At 36.3% G+C, this 14,845-nt stretch overlaps 1 protein-coding gene across 1 annotated transcript in view; it reads left to right on the forward strand.

Moving 5' to 3' along the window:
* The first annotated feature begins 369 nt into the window (after positions 1–369).
* LOC132142262 (zeta-sarcoglycan-like) overlaps positions 370–14,845 on the forward strand; it is a 257,013-nt gene continuing 242,537 nt past the window's right edge. Inside the window, exon 1 of the mRNA XM_059552005.1 lies at positions 370–1,439. Within this exon, the coding sequence (XP_059407988.1) occupies positions 1,401–1,439 (39 nt within the window). The 5' untranslated portion in view covers positions 370–1,400. The remainder of the gene's footprint in view (positions 1,440–14,845) is intronic.

Genomic DNA, 14,845 nt, shown 5'->3' on the forward strand with positions numbered 1-14,845 from the left:
GGCACAATGAAAAAAGATTCAGTGCAAACCCAGCCTTTGGAACAATGATTTCAGCTGTAATACTGTTGTGTAGGTTATTTTTAGAGCAAATTTACATGTCATTTTCACGTTTCTCATTTCAAGCTACAGTACATAACATGTATGAATTAATTTTCACATTTTATTATTATTTTTTTTTGTGTTAAATTTACAGTAAAAACTGTATTTATGCATTTAGCAGACGCTTTTATCCGAAGCAACTTACAGTGCATTCAGTTTTTACCTAACCTATTCACACACACACACACACATAATTTTAAATAACTTAAAACATCAGAATTGTCTGGAAAGCTTGTTTATTATCTTTTAAAATACAGTTTTCATTATGGTAGGGTAGCATTTTTACATTACTTACTAACACTTTAGAATGAATATATTGAACGTTCACACTGGAAATTGTTCATGAGGACAAGTCAACAGTGCACTTGCACTATATTTCAAGATGCAACACACGCATGCGAATTAAAACTTAAATAGCATTGCGGATCAGCCCAGCATGCGGGCAAGAGTCTCTCTCTCTCTCTCTCTCTCTTCCATCGCAGCTCTAGGACCCAGGAGAATAACTCGCAGGACAGTTTATTTTTTTATTATTTGAGTGATGAAAAGAACCTGCTCGCAGAAGACTAAGGGGACTGTGCAAGTCAACTGACTAGTGTGGATAGTCATCGCGCCGCAAAAAGCCAGAAAAAAAGAGAAAAATAATTATATATATCACCTATACAATCCACTCGAGGAAGATCGTCCCCCTTTTTTTTCCTTCCAATCCCTCCCTCCCCAGACCCCCTCTCCCAGACACAGAGTCCGTATTCAGAGCACCGGTACTCGGTTGGAGGAGCGCGTTTGGATAACGGGAGGTTTCTGGAGATCACCGAATAGGGCAGCCGCGTAGTGCGCACTGTCTAATTAACCGATCAGTCAATCAAACGTTCAGTCAATAAACCAACCGTGTCGCAGCAAGAAGCCTCCTTCTCATCCGCCTGCTCGAATCGAACCGATTTCTTTAAAAATAGCGCAAAAGGTTGATTTGAAAGATTGTTCAACGAGGATTGCTGCAAATGTGCCGTTCGCGCGCTCGACGATCTCAATGACAACACGGTTTCTTACTGACGGAAACACTTTTTGCCTTTGGAAACAGGAGAGCGACACGCAAGTCTGTTTGTGTCACGTTACTGCTGCTGGGACACTCTGAGTGACTTGTTATATTTCAAACAGGCTATCAAATAGTTGAGGCTGTCGCTGGAGTCGTGATCAGCGGGAATGAGACTGAGGGAATCTGCCGCGGCTCGGAGAACTGGGCTGGCTTTCGCTCGGGAACTACAAAGCTAGATATACAACTTTTGTTTTAGACTTTATCTTTCTATATGGAGCGATCGGCATCGCTGGACATCGAGGTGCTGAAGGTGAGGTGCTGATGTGACAGCGTATAGTGTGCGTTCGGGGCTCAGTGCGGTGGTGGTGGTGGGCTGCTGGATTTTGTGCGTGGGGTGCATTTCAATAACCCTCGTTCAAGTTGTGGCCATTAAAGGTACAGCTGCCGATGTCTGAGGCTGCTGCTATAGCATCATGATCACCTGTCAATTCGCAAACAGTTCGCATTTTTCTCTAACATGCACTATGGATTTCTGAAAAAAAAAAAAAAGAGTTTTTCCCCCGTTCAGACACTCCCTCGATCGGCTTTCAATTCCAGTCATTTCCATCGAGTGCATCTTCATTTATCCATTGCAATGTTATAAAAAAATAATAATACATCCCGCGATTGTTCGTATCTTATTTTTTGTTTATGTTTATGTTCATGCGTTTCCAAAAAAAAGATAAGAAGTCCCACTGAGGGATTTTGTGTTTCAGCACCTCTGGCAGTGGACAGCTCCACAGTTCAGACTGGAAAACCGGTATATGGGAGATTTGTGTGGCCAGTGCTGCACTCTAAAATGTTAAATGTTGGGCTGCAACTTTGGTTGCAAGGACTTAATAGTGAGAAATACAGTGACGATGTTACAAATATGATAGATTTTCTAATGTAATTAAATTATGTAATATTAAAATACAAATTATTTGATTGAGTTATACAAATCTATTTGTTACTGTAAGATGTTCTGTTGGTAACATATTATGTGGAAAAATAGAAAGCCATGATGACTTGAAATTGCCATGAAAGTTGGTCTCTCCAGCAACTGTGACCAATAATAAGTACAGACAAAACACCAACAGGGTAATGCTAATGACACTGAAATAATGCAACAAGCATTAACTGAACAACATAAAACACTCCACTGAATATAACTGAAAACAAAAAAAGAACAAAGCAACTTTTTATGTTGTTTTGTGTTTACTTATAAAAACACAAAAATATTATTTTCTTTTATAATGTACGAGTATGTATATTTCCTTGTTAAATATAATGTATTGTATGTAAATGATAAGGTAATTTATATTTTTTATTTAATTAAAACGTTTTCAATACAATTAAATGTATTTTAGATGAAAAGTATATCATTTTACAATATATTTGACCCTGCTTAACCAATTAACACCTTTTTACTGTAGCAATATATATATATATATATATATACTTTTTTTTAAGATGTCTGTATCTTTTATATTTTTATTTATAGTTGTAGTTAAGGTTGCTTTGGCAACTAGCTGCATTAAAATAAGATGAAGGTTTTCATATTTAATTTTATTTCAGTTAAAGTTTATGTATTTCAAGCAACATTTTTTTTCTTTGTTTATGGTTTTAGTTAACTATAATAACCCTGAAGCTGATTTTAGTGTTTGTGTATCTCTCTCTCTCTCTCTCTCTCTCTCTCTCTCTTTCCCTCTCTCTCTCTCTCTCTCTCTCTCTATCTCACTCTATTTTTGGACCCACATAAAGGAGAGTGAAAGAGATTGTAAACACATCTAGTGAATAGATCTATAGCAGCAGAATTCCAAGTGTGTTTCCATTTGACTGGCATCTATCATCAGGAGATTTGCCTGTCCCTATAATTCACTTGATTTCTGTATTGTATTTGGTTTGGGCTTCGTGATTTTAAAGGATCTATGTTCCCCCAGGCATATTGTCTTTATTGATTAAATAAGCGATTCTCAAAAGCACCATTTCATTACATCTTTTAAAAATAAGTTCTTATATTTAGACAGTGATTCTGTGTTCTAGGGAAACCAGGACAAACACCACATAATACTATATACCAACACTACAGTTTAGAAAAATTACAGTATATATCTATTTTAGGAATCAGCATTGTGAATTTCACTGAATTGATATAGATGTTCTGTAGAGCGACACTGTCACACTTATATAGTGTTCATGTAATTCTCTCTAATTAATTATGCAGGGTACTTCTAATAAACAAAATGCACTTGTTATGTAATTGCTTTGTGGAGTTGTTTGTAATTGCACATTCTTCTTGTTATTACTTTTCTAATGAATCATGCTAACATGTAAACATGTTACATGAACTCTGTGAAGTATCACCAGTGGCCTCTTTTCATTAGACAACAGGACAAGAATAGATTTCGAGATAGAGGAGTCATTAAAAACAGTGTTGATGAGGCAAACAGTTCTCTGTCCTTAACAGAGTTGTTCAGTGATAGTTTTAATTAAACTGGCATCTCTGGTTTGCCTCTTATCTCGAGGCATATGTGTCCCATGAATTCAGACCTGATGAAATGCTTTTCTTAATCTCTTGGAGTGTCATTTCAATTTACTGCCAATCCTTTACCAATTCTGTGAAAGTTCTTTCAGAAGGGGCCAAAAAATGCTTGGGCTGGACTGCAAACTTTGATGACAGATTTAAACACAAGCGAGAAATACATGAATATGAAGTGAATAATAAAGTGAAGATATCAAGATGGTGCTGCTATGTTTGGCATGTCATATGTCGCTCATGCTTTTTTGGTCTCTTTTAAATGTTGTTTTAACATATTATGGCTCTAATATACTTGTATACGATCAACAGTCTCTGATAGACATTGGAAATGTTATTTTGGACTCAGACTATGCTGGTTCGGATGCCTCTTGTTTGTACTTTCCACCGTTCCTGTCGATCCATGACTACCTGTGTCGACGGCCTCTTGCCGTTCCATGTAGGAACTGCCATGTAGTGGAAAGCACAACAGTCTTGCAGTCAGATTGAGAGCTACAGACTGCATGGTAACACAGTTTGATAAAATCCTATTACTGGGTGATTTAATATTCATGTTTGTTGCCCCAATTAGACACTTCCCAGGGTCTTTTGTAAATTTACTGACTAAATTTTACGCTGTGGTTGCAAGGTCCCACACATATCCAGGGAAATACTTTGTATTTGGCTTTCACTTATGGCTTTTCTACCTTGGACAATGAAATTTGTGACCAGTTTTTCTGACCACAAATCTGTTATATTCACTACTACTTTTCCTGGTTGGCCTGCTGTTACAACCTCGGTGGACTCGACACTTCACAGCAGGTGCAGCGGATGAGTTTGCTTCAGATTATACATCACTTCATATTTCTGACTCAGTGGATTCATTGCCAGGGAACCAAAATGCAGATGAGTACCTCTGTCTTTTAATGATATCTGAACATTTTAAATTCTATTGCTCCACTGAAGGCCAAGCGCCCAAAGAAGACTAAATTTGAACCATGACTCGATTTGTTAGCTCAGATAAACGTTTAGGATATATGAGCATACATGGCTTAAAGATGTAGGACTCTTGTGAACTCTCTCTCATCCTTTCAGAAAGCGGTCAAGCCAGCCAAATTTAAATACTTGTCAGATATTATCAAAAATAACTATTGTTGTCCTAGAAAAATATTTTCTACTCTCGAATCTGTTTTAAATCCAGTGGTACATATTTTTACTGATGTATCTGAGACTTTATGTGAAAACTTACAGTTTTTTTTGTTGAAAAAGTAGAAAGGTTGAGACCTCATTTGCAATTTGATTCTGACATCAACGAGACCTGTGAAAACAGTATTGAAAACTTAAGACCCACTGCTTGTCATCATGATGTCATGCCTGTTCATTTTGTTTTAAAGCAAGTTGTATGTGATGTAGATGTGCTGTATTTTAACTTTTAGTTTTTTACTTGAGTCTGAGCACTGGAATGGTCACTGATAGTTTAAAGCACACAGAAATCACTCAAATTTTAAAGACGCCAAATTCAGATATACCTCTTCTAATTTTAGACCAATTTCTAATCTAACTTTTATGTCTAAAATTTCAAAGAAAGTGGTATTGATCCAGTTGTAAGCCTTTCTGAGTTTAAATCACATTTATGAAACTTTTCAATCTGGTTTCAGAAAATTACATCATACAGAATTTGCCCTTCTAAAAGTTCTGAATGACATCTTAGATGCCGGAAAGTGCTGTTGCCTTGATCTTACTAGATCTCAGCAAAGCCTTAGATTTGATTGACCACAGTGTACTTATTTCTCATTTTAAAAAGTGTATTGGCCTTAGAGGTACCATTTTAGAATGGTTCAGGTCTTTTTTGACAAATAAAAAGATTTCTGTATGTATTGGATAAAATACCTCTTTCACTGCTTCTTATGGCTTTTGGTGTTCCTCAGGGCTCCATTCTCCTTCTCACTCTTTTTATGATATATACTGCCACTGGGTTAAATTTTTCAGGAATATGGGATTTCTTTTCACTTACTTCTTTTTCACTTCCTCTCAAATCTAAAGATAAAAATCCATTTGGAGCTCTGTATTCATGTACTGTATTCAGGAATTTAAATCATAGCTTACAAAAAAAAAAGAAAAAAAAAGTATAAATTCAAATAATAATAATAATAATAATAATAATAATAATAATAATAATAATAATAATAATAATAACAATAACAATAATAATAATAATAATAATAATAATAATAATAATAATAATAATAATTCCCTGACTTTAAATGGAAGTAAAACTGAAGTGAATCTGTTTGGACCTAGTGTTGCTTTTAATGGCAGTAATCATGACCTTATTTTTTTTTTTCACCAAATGGGTTACCCCATGTGTAAAAGTTTAGGTTTCTGGTTTGATACTACCCTAAAGTTTGAAAAGCAGATAAATGGAGTGGTTAAGTTTTTCCATCTTTATCACCTGACCAAAGTGAAAGCATTTTTATACTTTTTGAAAAAGTAATTCATAAATTTGTCACTTCTCATTTAGACTATTGCAACTCACTTTATTAAGGGATCAATCACTCGTCCATACAGCATTTTCAGTTGGTCCAAAATGCAGCAGCCAGATTTTTGACTGGCACGCGTGAATTTCAGCACATCTTTCGTGTCTTCATATCTTTGCAGTGGTTTCCCATAAATCTCAGAGTAGAATTTAAAATACTTATCTTGGTTTATAAATGGTTACATAATCTTGCACCAGTTTATTTCACTGAGTTGCTGCATCCAAACAAATCAGCGAGACTGCTTAGGGCCGGACGTTTAAGAATGCTATCCGTCCCTAAGTCCAGACTGAAACATCATGGTGATCAAGCTTTTGCTATTGCTGGCCCAAAACTCCGGAACAGCACCTTCTCTGTCTGTTTTTAAATGTATTCTTTAAGGGTTAGTTCACCCATATATATACAGGTGCATCTCAATAAATTAGAATGTCGTGGAAAAGTTCATTTATTTCAATAATTCAACTCAAATTGTGAAACTCGTGTATTAAATAAATTCAATGCACACAGACTGAAGTAGTTTAAGTCTTTAGTTCTGTTAATTGTGATGATTTTGGCTCACATTTAATAAAAACCTACCAATTCACTATCTCAACAAATTAAAATATGGTGACATGCCAATCAGCTAATCAACTCAAAACACCTGCTAAGGTTTCCTGAGCCTTTAAAATGTTCTCTCAGTTTGGTTCACTAGGCTACACAGTCATGGGGAAGACTGCTGATCTGACAGTTGTCCAGAAGACAATCATTGACACTCTTCACAAGGAGGGTAAGCCACAAACTTTCATTGTCCAAGAAGCTGGCTGATCACAGAGTGCTGTATCCAAGCATGTCAACAGAAAGTTAAGTGGAAGGAAAAAGTGTGGAAGAAAAAGATGCACAACCAACCGAGAGAACCACAGCCTTATGAGGATTGTCAAGCAAAATCGATTCAAGAATTTGAGTCAACTGCACAAGGAATGGACTGAGGCTGGGGTCAAGTTATACAGACGTGTCAAGGAATTTGGCTACAGTTGTCGTATTACTCTTGTTAAGCCACTCCTGAACCACAGACAACCTCTTTTCAGATGAGAGCAAGTTTTGTGTTACATTTGGAAACCAAGGTCCTAGAGTCTGGAGGAAAGGTGGAGAAGCTCATAGTCGAAGTTGCTTGAAGTCCAGTGTTAAGTTTCCACAGTCTGTGATGATTTGGTGTGCAATGTCATCTGCTGGTGTTCGTCCATTGTGTTTTTGAAAGTCACTGCACCCGTTTACCAAGACATTTTGGAGCACGTCATGCTTTCTTCTGCTGACCAGCTTTTTGAAGATGCTGATTTCATTTTCCAGTAGGATTTGGCACCTGCCCACACTGTTAAAAGCACCAAAAGTTGGTTGAATGACCAAGCTTCCATACCAGTTGAGATGTGAGCCAAAATCATCACAATTAGCAACGACAGAATTGTCATTTTGGGGTGAATTAATCATTTAAATCTCATTTATTTGAATGAATTTTGGTGGCCTAAAAGCTATTTCTAATAGCATTATCACATCTTTTTTTTTCATACGATCATCTGTAAAGAAATGTGCTATATATACTATATATATATATATATATATATATATATATATATCCATCCATCCATCCATCCATCTATATTTACATACATATATATATTTACATATATATATAAATATATATATATATATATATATATATATATATATATATATATATATGTATAACCTTAATAAGTGTGCAAAACCTTCACGTCATTTGTTTTAAAAGGATAAAAAATACAATGTGTCATCATTTATTCACCATCTAAAATGGTGTAAAGCATCTCAGTATTTCTGTCTTACAATGAAAGTAAGTTAGATCCAGTGTTGTTTTGGACACCATTAACTTTGGTTTTACTCTGTTAACTGTAGTACTGTATCAACAATTTGTTTTTACATTTTTCACATTTAATTAGGATGACTGTACTCCTTCTTTTCCCCAGACATGTCCTTGATGGGATTTCTAAATTACCTAAAAAAAAGTCCAGGTTTTGGCTTTGTTTTCCTATTGTTTTTGTACTTGCTGAAGGTAATGACTGAAAAGTATAGTTTGATCAATAGCGTTCAGGTATTAAATGACCAGTCATGTCATGCGAGAAGGTGGGATCTACAGTCAAAGCAGTGCAAATAAGCAAACATGTAATGTATGAGGAGTGTAGAGAGACTTTCAATAGGAAAACAAAGCCAAAAACTGGACAGTTTAGGAAATTTAGAAATCCTGGCCAGGACATTTCTGTGGTAAAAAGCTGTTGCTGTACATGTAATTCGGTGTGTCAACTGCCATTTCTTTGTAATCAATTGTGAAATTTACTAGTAATTTCTGAGTGGAAATTGTTTGTTCATTGTAGGGTCAAAAATGTTTGCAAAATAACATATTTTGCTTTCCGCTCTGCTCTGCAAAGTCAGGGTAAAATGTAATCTTTAGAAAAAGTTTGTTTTTTATTATAATTTTCTGTCTAACCCAAAATTTTTATCTCACACAGTGACTCTGACAAAGATCTTTTAAGTGATTTTTTTGGTTCATATTGCAATACATGTCAAAATTTTCCAATAAAAAACATTAAACTCTGTAGGTTGAGTCATTCCTGCTTGGAAACCGAACGGACAGCTTGCTTTGGTCTACTGTACAATGTCAGCACTCAGCATGCTGATCCTGGACCAGCCAGTAAAAGCCACGGTGAGCAACAGTCCCACTCAATAGCACTAATAGCATCACAAATGGCTGTAATCCATCTTCTCTCAGGTTTGCTGTGCTGGTCTGAGTTTGAGCGGCAGACAAAGGTCCCACTGGTGTCTTGATCCCCTCAGTAGACTTTGTGCTTTGAGCATCGGGGTCTGTGCCAAGCTTTCGTTCCCATCACCCCACCGCCCCCACTCCTCCCATCCCTCCCACCTACATCCATTTTACAGTTAATTAACTCTGCCAGTTGGAAAGGGCAGTCCGATTACAACACAACTATCAGTAACAGCGGTATCAAATGATTAGTATATATTGCTGAAGGACGGATGAATAAAAGAGTGGTGTTAAAGATTTCCTCCAGATAGCCTTGTGTGCGTAGTAGGGAAGAAAGTAACATCAATGTGTCATCTGAACAGGTGATGTTAAGAAAAGGTTAACATTGTCAAGGAAGAAAACATGGTGCTGTCGATTTAACTGGTTCATAATGTGCAGTTAGCAAGATATGGTTCGGACATTACAGCGGTTCAAATCTATTGTTTTAATGTGATTTCGATTTAACATGCCTTCTCTCATATAACAAAGAAGAAAATGAACTCCACTTTAATTGCGGTTTGATTAACACCATAAATCATTGACCTTCATTTATTATGGCATGCATTGGAATTACAATTGCAATATAAGAAAAGCTCTGCTAATTGCAGTCATTGTTTTACCAAAAGGTGGCCATAGTAACCAAACCTCTAATATTTGGTAGGATGGACTGTTTGTTTGAGTAAACCATCTTTTCATAGATTAAATCATCCATGATTTTAAACCAAGACATGTAATCCTTTTTGAAAGTGTATATTGTGTGAGTTTCTGTTGTAGCTGACTGGATGGTTGTACAGACTGACCCTCACAACAATGCATTCCAATTGCCTGAGGATTATGAGAAACAACAGCCAGTTCAGCAAGATTGCCAATTTAGTTGTGAATTGATACTGACACACATTACACATGGATCCATATAACAAGCATTTATGTTGAGACCATCTCACACACAAGGTTCACTTCAAATACAGGCACAGATCTGGTTGAATCACAAATACTATGGAAAGTTATGATGGGTGCTTTTGAAAAACTGCTTTTTGAAGCTTCGAAACTTTTGTAAATCATATGTTTCGAACCAGTGGATTGCAGCATGTTTCATGCTGCCACGTGATTTCAGTTAAAGGTACAGGTTGTAGGACCTGCCACTAGAGGGCGAACTGCCAAACAATAACAATTGTGTGGTTTGATGAAGCTAAGAAGGAGCGTGGAAGGATGGGATTTGTTGTCTTCTACCCAACCGCTGACGGCCATCAATCAGACGGAAAGATAATCATGGATTTAACGCGAGTTCAACGATCTGCGCAAGTAGATTATATACAAAGTCAATGAAAAGACGCGATCAGACTATGGATCAGACGTGTCCTCGCGCGGGTCTAGAGACGCAATGCCCCATATTTGGCGTGTATACCCCATAATACTAATCTTGTTGATCATTATAATTCATACGTTTTCTGTAAAGATACGAATCAAAACAACTCACCTGTCGAGAAAAAAACACAAGCAAGATCGGCATCTCTTTCTAGTTGAAGTTTGTCACAAAGCTATTTCCGCATTTGTCCACGGCACTGTTGTCATGTGGTTTCTACGTCAGTAAAGGCGGTAACAAAGGGTAACTAACGTCATTGACAGGCGACTGCACTGCCCCGTGTCACTGTTTAGAATGGGAATTTTCTCATGATTTACAAGTAGTTGAAAACATTAGAGATATTGTTAGTAATCAGCTGGACAAAATATATAACACTAGCCTAGTGGTTTTTGGATATTTTACTTCAAATATCTTACAAATTGTACCTTTTATAAAGCTTTACTTCAAAACGTTTTCAAAAAGTTGTGTAATTTCAATGGTTTGTTGCTAGAAAGCAATCTCAAAAGACATATTTGCATAACGAAAGAGACTGATCTGTAAAACAAAACAACAACAACAACCAAAAAGCCCAGCAAATTAATAACAGAACACAATTCATATTTAATTTTACTTGATGATTTGTAACTGCATTTAGATTGAATTTTAATAAAACATTTGCAAGTGGCTTGTAAAAGTTGTTTTTATATATATTTATATTTAGGCTGAGATTTTGCTGCATTTACACAATTTGTGTATGGTGTGTGGTGTATCAAGCACTCCATAAGACAAAAAAAAAAGCATCTTTTGAAGCAATTGATTCAGTCAAAAAAAATTATAATAAAATAATGGTTTTACAAACCAATTAAAAATATTTGATTGAAAGTGCAATCTATTAAATGCAGTTAACAATTCATCTAAGTTCATGAAATATTAGGAGACTGTATAGTTGCATTTTATAAAAATTGTAGCAATTATTTTGTTTAACAATATAGAGATGTTGGTTAATTAGAAACTAAGCACAACTCTGCCTTTTTATTATACAATGTCTACAAATTGATAAAACTGATCCAAGATAATAAAAAAAAAAATTATAATAAAATAAAATAAAAAAACACATAGACACTGTTTCATGGGCTCACAGAGATTGTCCCTAATATGTAGATGTTATGACGGACCAATACCTTGTTGATTGAAATCGTGTGACTTTGGCAATTTTAAAAATGCTTCCAAATAAGGTTTTTAAAGCTTTTCAAAGCAGTGTTTTGAAAGTGCCCATGACTAACTTATTCTTTTATTGTTCTTTTTAATTTTTATTTTCAGAAGCAACTCAAACTCCAATCTGTGATTAATACAATTTCTAACAGAAAATTACGGTAACAATTGCAAACAGTAAGTACTGTGAATTGTCAGAAAGACGCATTCAGTGAACATTTATACTTTTTGTATCAACTATTTTAGTGCACAGCTGAACATCTTAGTTGTGCATTTTTTTTGGTCCAGCACAACTAAAGTCACAAATCTTTTGCATCATGTTGCCAATTATATTTTGAGTTTTCTTGATTTTATGATGGTGAAGAGGAGAGAGAAGCAGCTCTGTTGCAGTGATCTCCCACTGTGAGGCTACAACTGGGCAGTGATGAGATAATAGCAGCTTCGAATGGACATAAAGAGCTGGGAAGTGAGGAGTGAGGAAAAAGAGAGAGAAATGCCCACTCTTGGTTCTAGGCTGATGGGCCACATCATGAGCCAAATGAAGCAAGTGGCACGTTGAGATGGGCCATACACCTGCCGTAAAACCAGCTGTATTACAGAGTGAGAGAAGATACGAGTTCAAACTCTCAGTAACTATGTGTCTCTACACCTCTCACTTCTCAGCTTTAATACCCCGTGACCCCTCCTCACCTCTTCTTGCTTTGTTTTTTTTTGACTCTACATCTCTCTTGACCCCTCTGGAGAGCATACACTATTAGCAATGGTCTTCGGTCATTTCTATTTCAAATAATTAACTAAGGGAATGACAAAGATAGGTATCAAAATGCAGGGTGCCAATGCAATTAACCTGCACATTCAGACAGCAAATTCACTTTGCTCTTCTCTAGGTTTCTTCTTACCTTCCTAGACCATGCATACATAGTACTGTTTGAGAGCTTTTATTAATATATATATATTAGCCTTAGTCCACTAGTATTTTCTCCAACAAAAAATGGTTTTAAGTCAGTTATTTCTGTGTTTTTCTGTAGTGTGTAAGTAGCAAATATCAGTTTACATTTCCAAACATTATTTTTACCATTAAATGTAACAATCCAGTGAGATTTTTGTTTGCACAAGAAGTCTGACAGCAGCCAGCGCTCCACACAGAGATCTGATCTCACCATCATCCAGTCTGTCTGGAATAACATGAAGAAACAGAACAAACTGAGACAGACTAAATCCAGAAGATCTGTGGCAATGTCTCACAAATGCTTCAAGAACCCTGCAAAGCTACAGTTCAATACAAAGTTTAAGGAGAAAAAATGCTGTAAAGTGAGAATGCCGTCAAAAATAGTGCCTTACATAGATTTTATTCATTAACTTCTATTAACTTAACTAAATTAAATCAACATTTGGTGTGACCACATTATGCGTTAATAAAAGCTTCCATCCTAGATGCACTTGCTCATTGTTTTTCAGGTAGCTTTGCAGGTAGGTTTCTTGAAGGGTCTTGGAGACATTGCCACAGTTCTGGATTTTGTCTGTCTCAGTTTGTTCTGTTTCTTTATGTTGTTGACAGACTGGATGATGGTGAGATCAGATCTCTGTGTGGAGCACTGGCTGCTGTCAGACTCCTTGTACAAACAAAAATCTCACTGGATTATTACAATTAATGGCAAAAATAATGTTTGGAAATGTAAACTGATATTTACTACTGATACACCATACAGCAAAATATATAAATAACTGACTTTAAACCATTTCTTGTTGGTGAAAAAACTAGTGGCCTAAGACTTTTGCACAGTACTGTATATTCTTAACGTAAACTGATGATATTCCTAGCATTAAACGACTGTCACAAGCTGATTGAGTCATGTTGAATACGCAGCCAATGAGCTTGCTGCTTTACATTTAAAGAGCCCAAGCTCACAATTTTTACCAGTATCAAAAGTGTCATCCAAAACCAAAAAAGAGAAACATTGTCCTTTCACACCTGCACCTAGTGGTCACTGAAAATGTCTGTCTGCAGGCACATGTCTGCAGGCACATCATAGTTTAGTCAAAATAAATGGATTCCTCCTACTGGTGTTGGCGATGTCTTGTAGGCCTCAATTTTCAAGAAGTAAGTGAAAAAGAATTGAGTGAAAGCCTGAGATTCAGGCCTACAGTCGTACAAGAGGAGTTAATGCGCTGATGCAATTATCTCATCGAGGCCACTAGCATGCTGAGCGTGCCAAATTCACTCACTATTACACACAGTCATTACACATGGACTGGTGCTGCATTCATTTGCTGTAAATTCACACATGGTTCCTCAGAGAGCTGTGAGGTGTTTATATTTCTGTAACTCTGCCATGACTCAACACTCCCTTGTTAAAACTGTGCTACCATGTTGACATTACGACCGGTTACCATCAGATTTGGCCAGTATTGTAAGTCTGCATTCCTCCACTGTAATGTTGCTGGAGTTTAGTTCTCTCACATTGTGCTGACAGTAACCATGGCAATAGCAAAGAGAGCAAGACATGATTACGCTGAAGTATTTGGAGGAGAAGGTAATTAAACACCATATTTGGGATATGGTTCTTCTTCTTTTCTTGTTCTTGTCGCATTTGGTTGACTTTTGTTATATTTTGAATAGACTGTCAAGAGATCCGTTCTCCTTTGGTGTTTATCAAACAACTGGCTTAAAAGAAACTTTGTTGTTATGGGCCACCTTATCGTCCCAGGCACGTCTGGCTGGCATGCAGAGTTGTTTTGTGTTGCGTTTGTTGCGGTGTTATCTGATATTTGGGCTTTCAGATGTTCTGTTTTTTGGATGTATTTTTCTTGGGCCCTTTGATGTATCTTTTTGATCTCTGTGGTAAGGCAGTCCACCTCAGCTTCTCTTCCACGTCGAATGTCCGGCTTAAGATTATTTTATTCTCCTTGAAAAGCCTCTATTTGATGTTCACAATTCTATTATGTTTTTAAGAAATAAAAACAAAAGACAAACAAGCAAGCAAAATCACCCAAGCTACAATGACAACAACAAAGAGATATAGCGTTTCTACTGCAGAGCGGAGACCCGGCACAAAGAGAATGCCATTTTCCAAAGAAAACAGCTACATAAAACAGACGTTCAAATCGGATTGCTTTTTAGACTGACGTAGGCACTTATGTAAGACGAATCAAGGACAAAAACAGAAATTACTTCTGACAGTTCACTTATTAAGATGTATTTTATTGCCTTTTGAAATGTCCCCTTTTACTTAGCAGGTTTCAATGTTACTTTCTTCCCTGGTTGACATTAAAAATATGTCTGGTG

This window comes from Carassius carassius, chromosome 6 (assembly GCF_963082965.1).
Source record: "Carassius carassius chromosome 6, fCarCar2.1, whole genome shotgun sequence".
In the NCBI taxonomy this organism is placed as follows: Eukaryota; Metazoa; Chordata; class Actinopteri; order Cypriniformes; family Cyprinidae; genus Carassius; species Carassius carassius.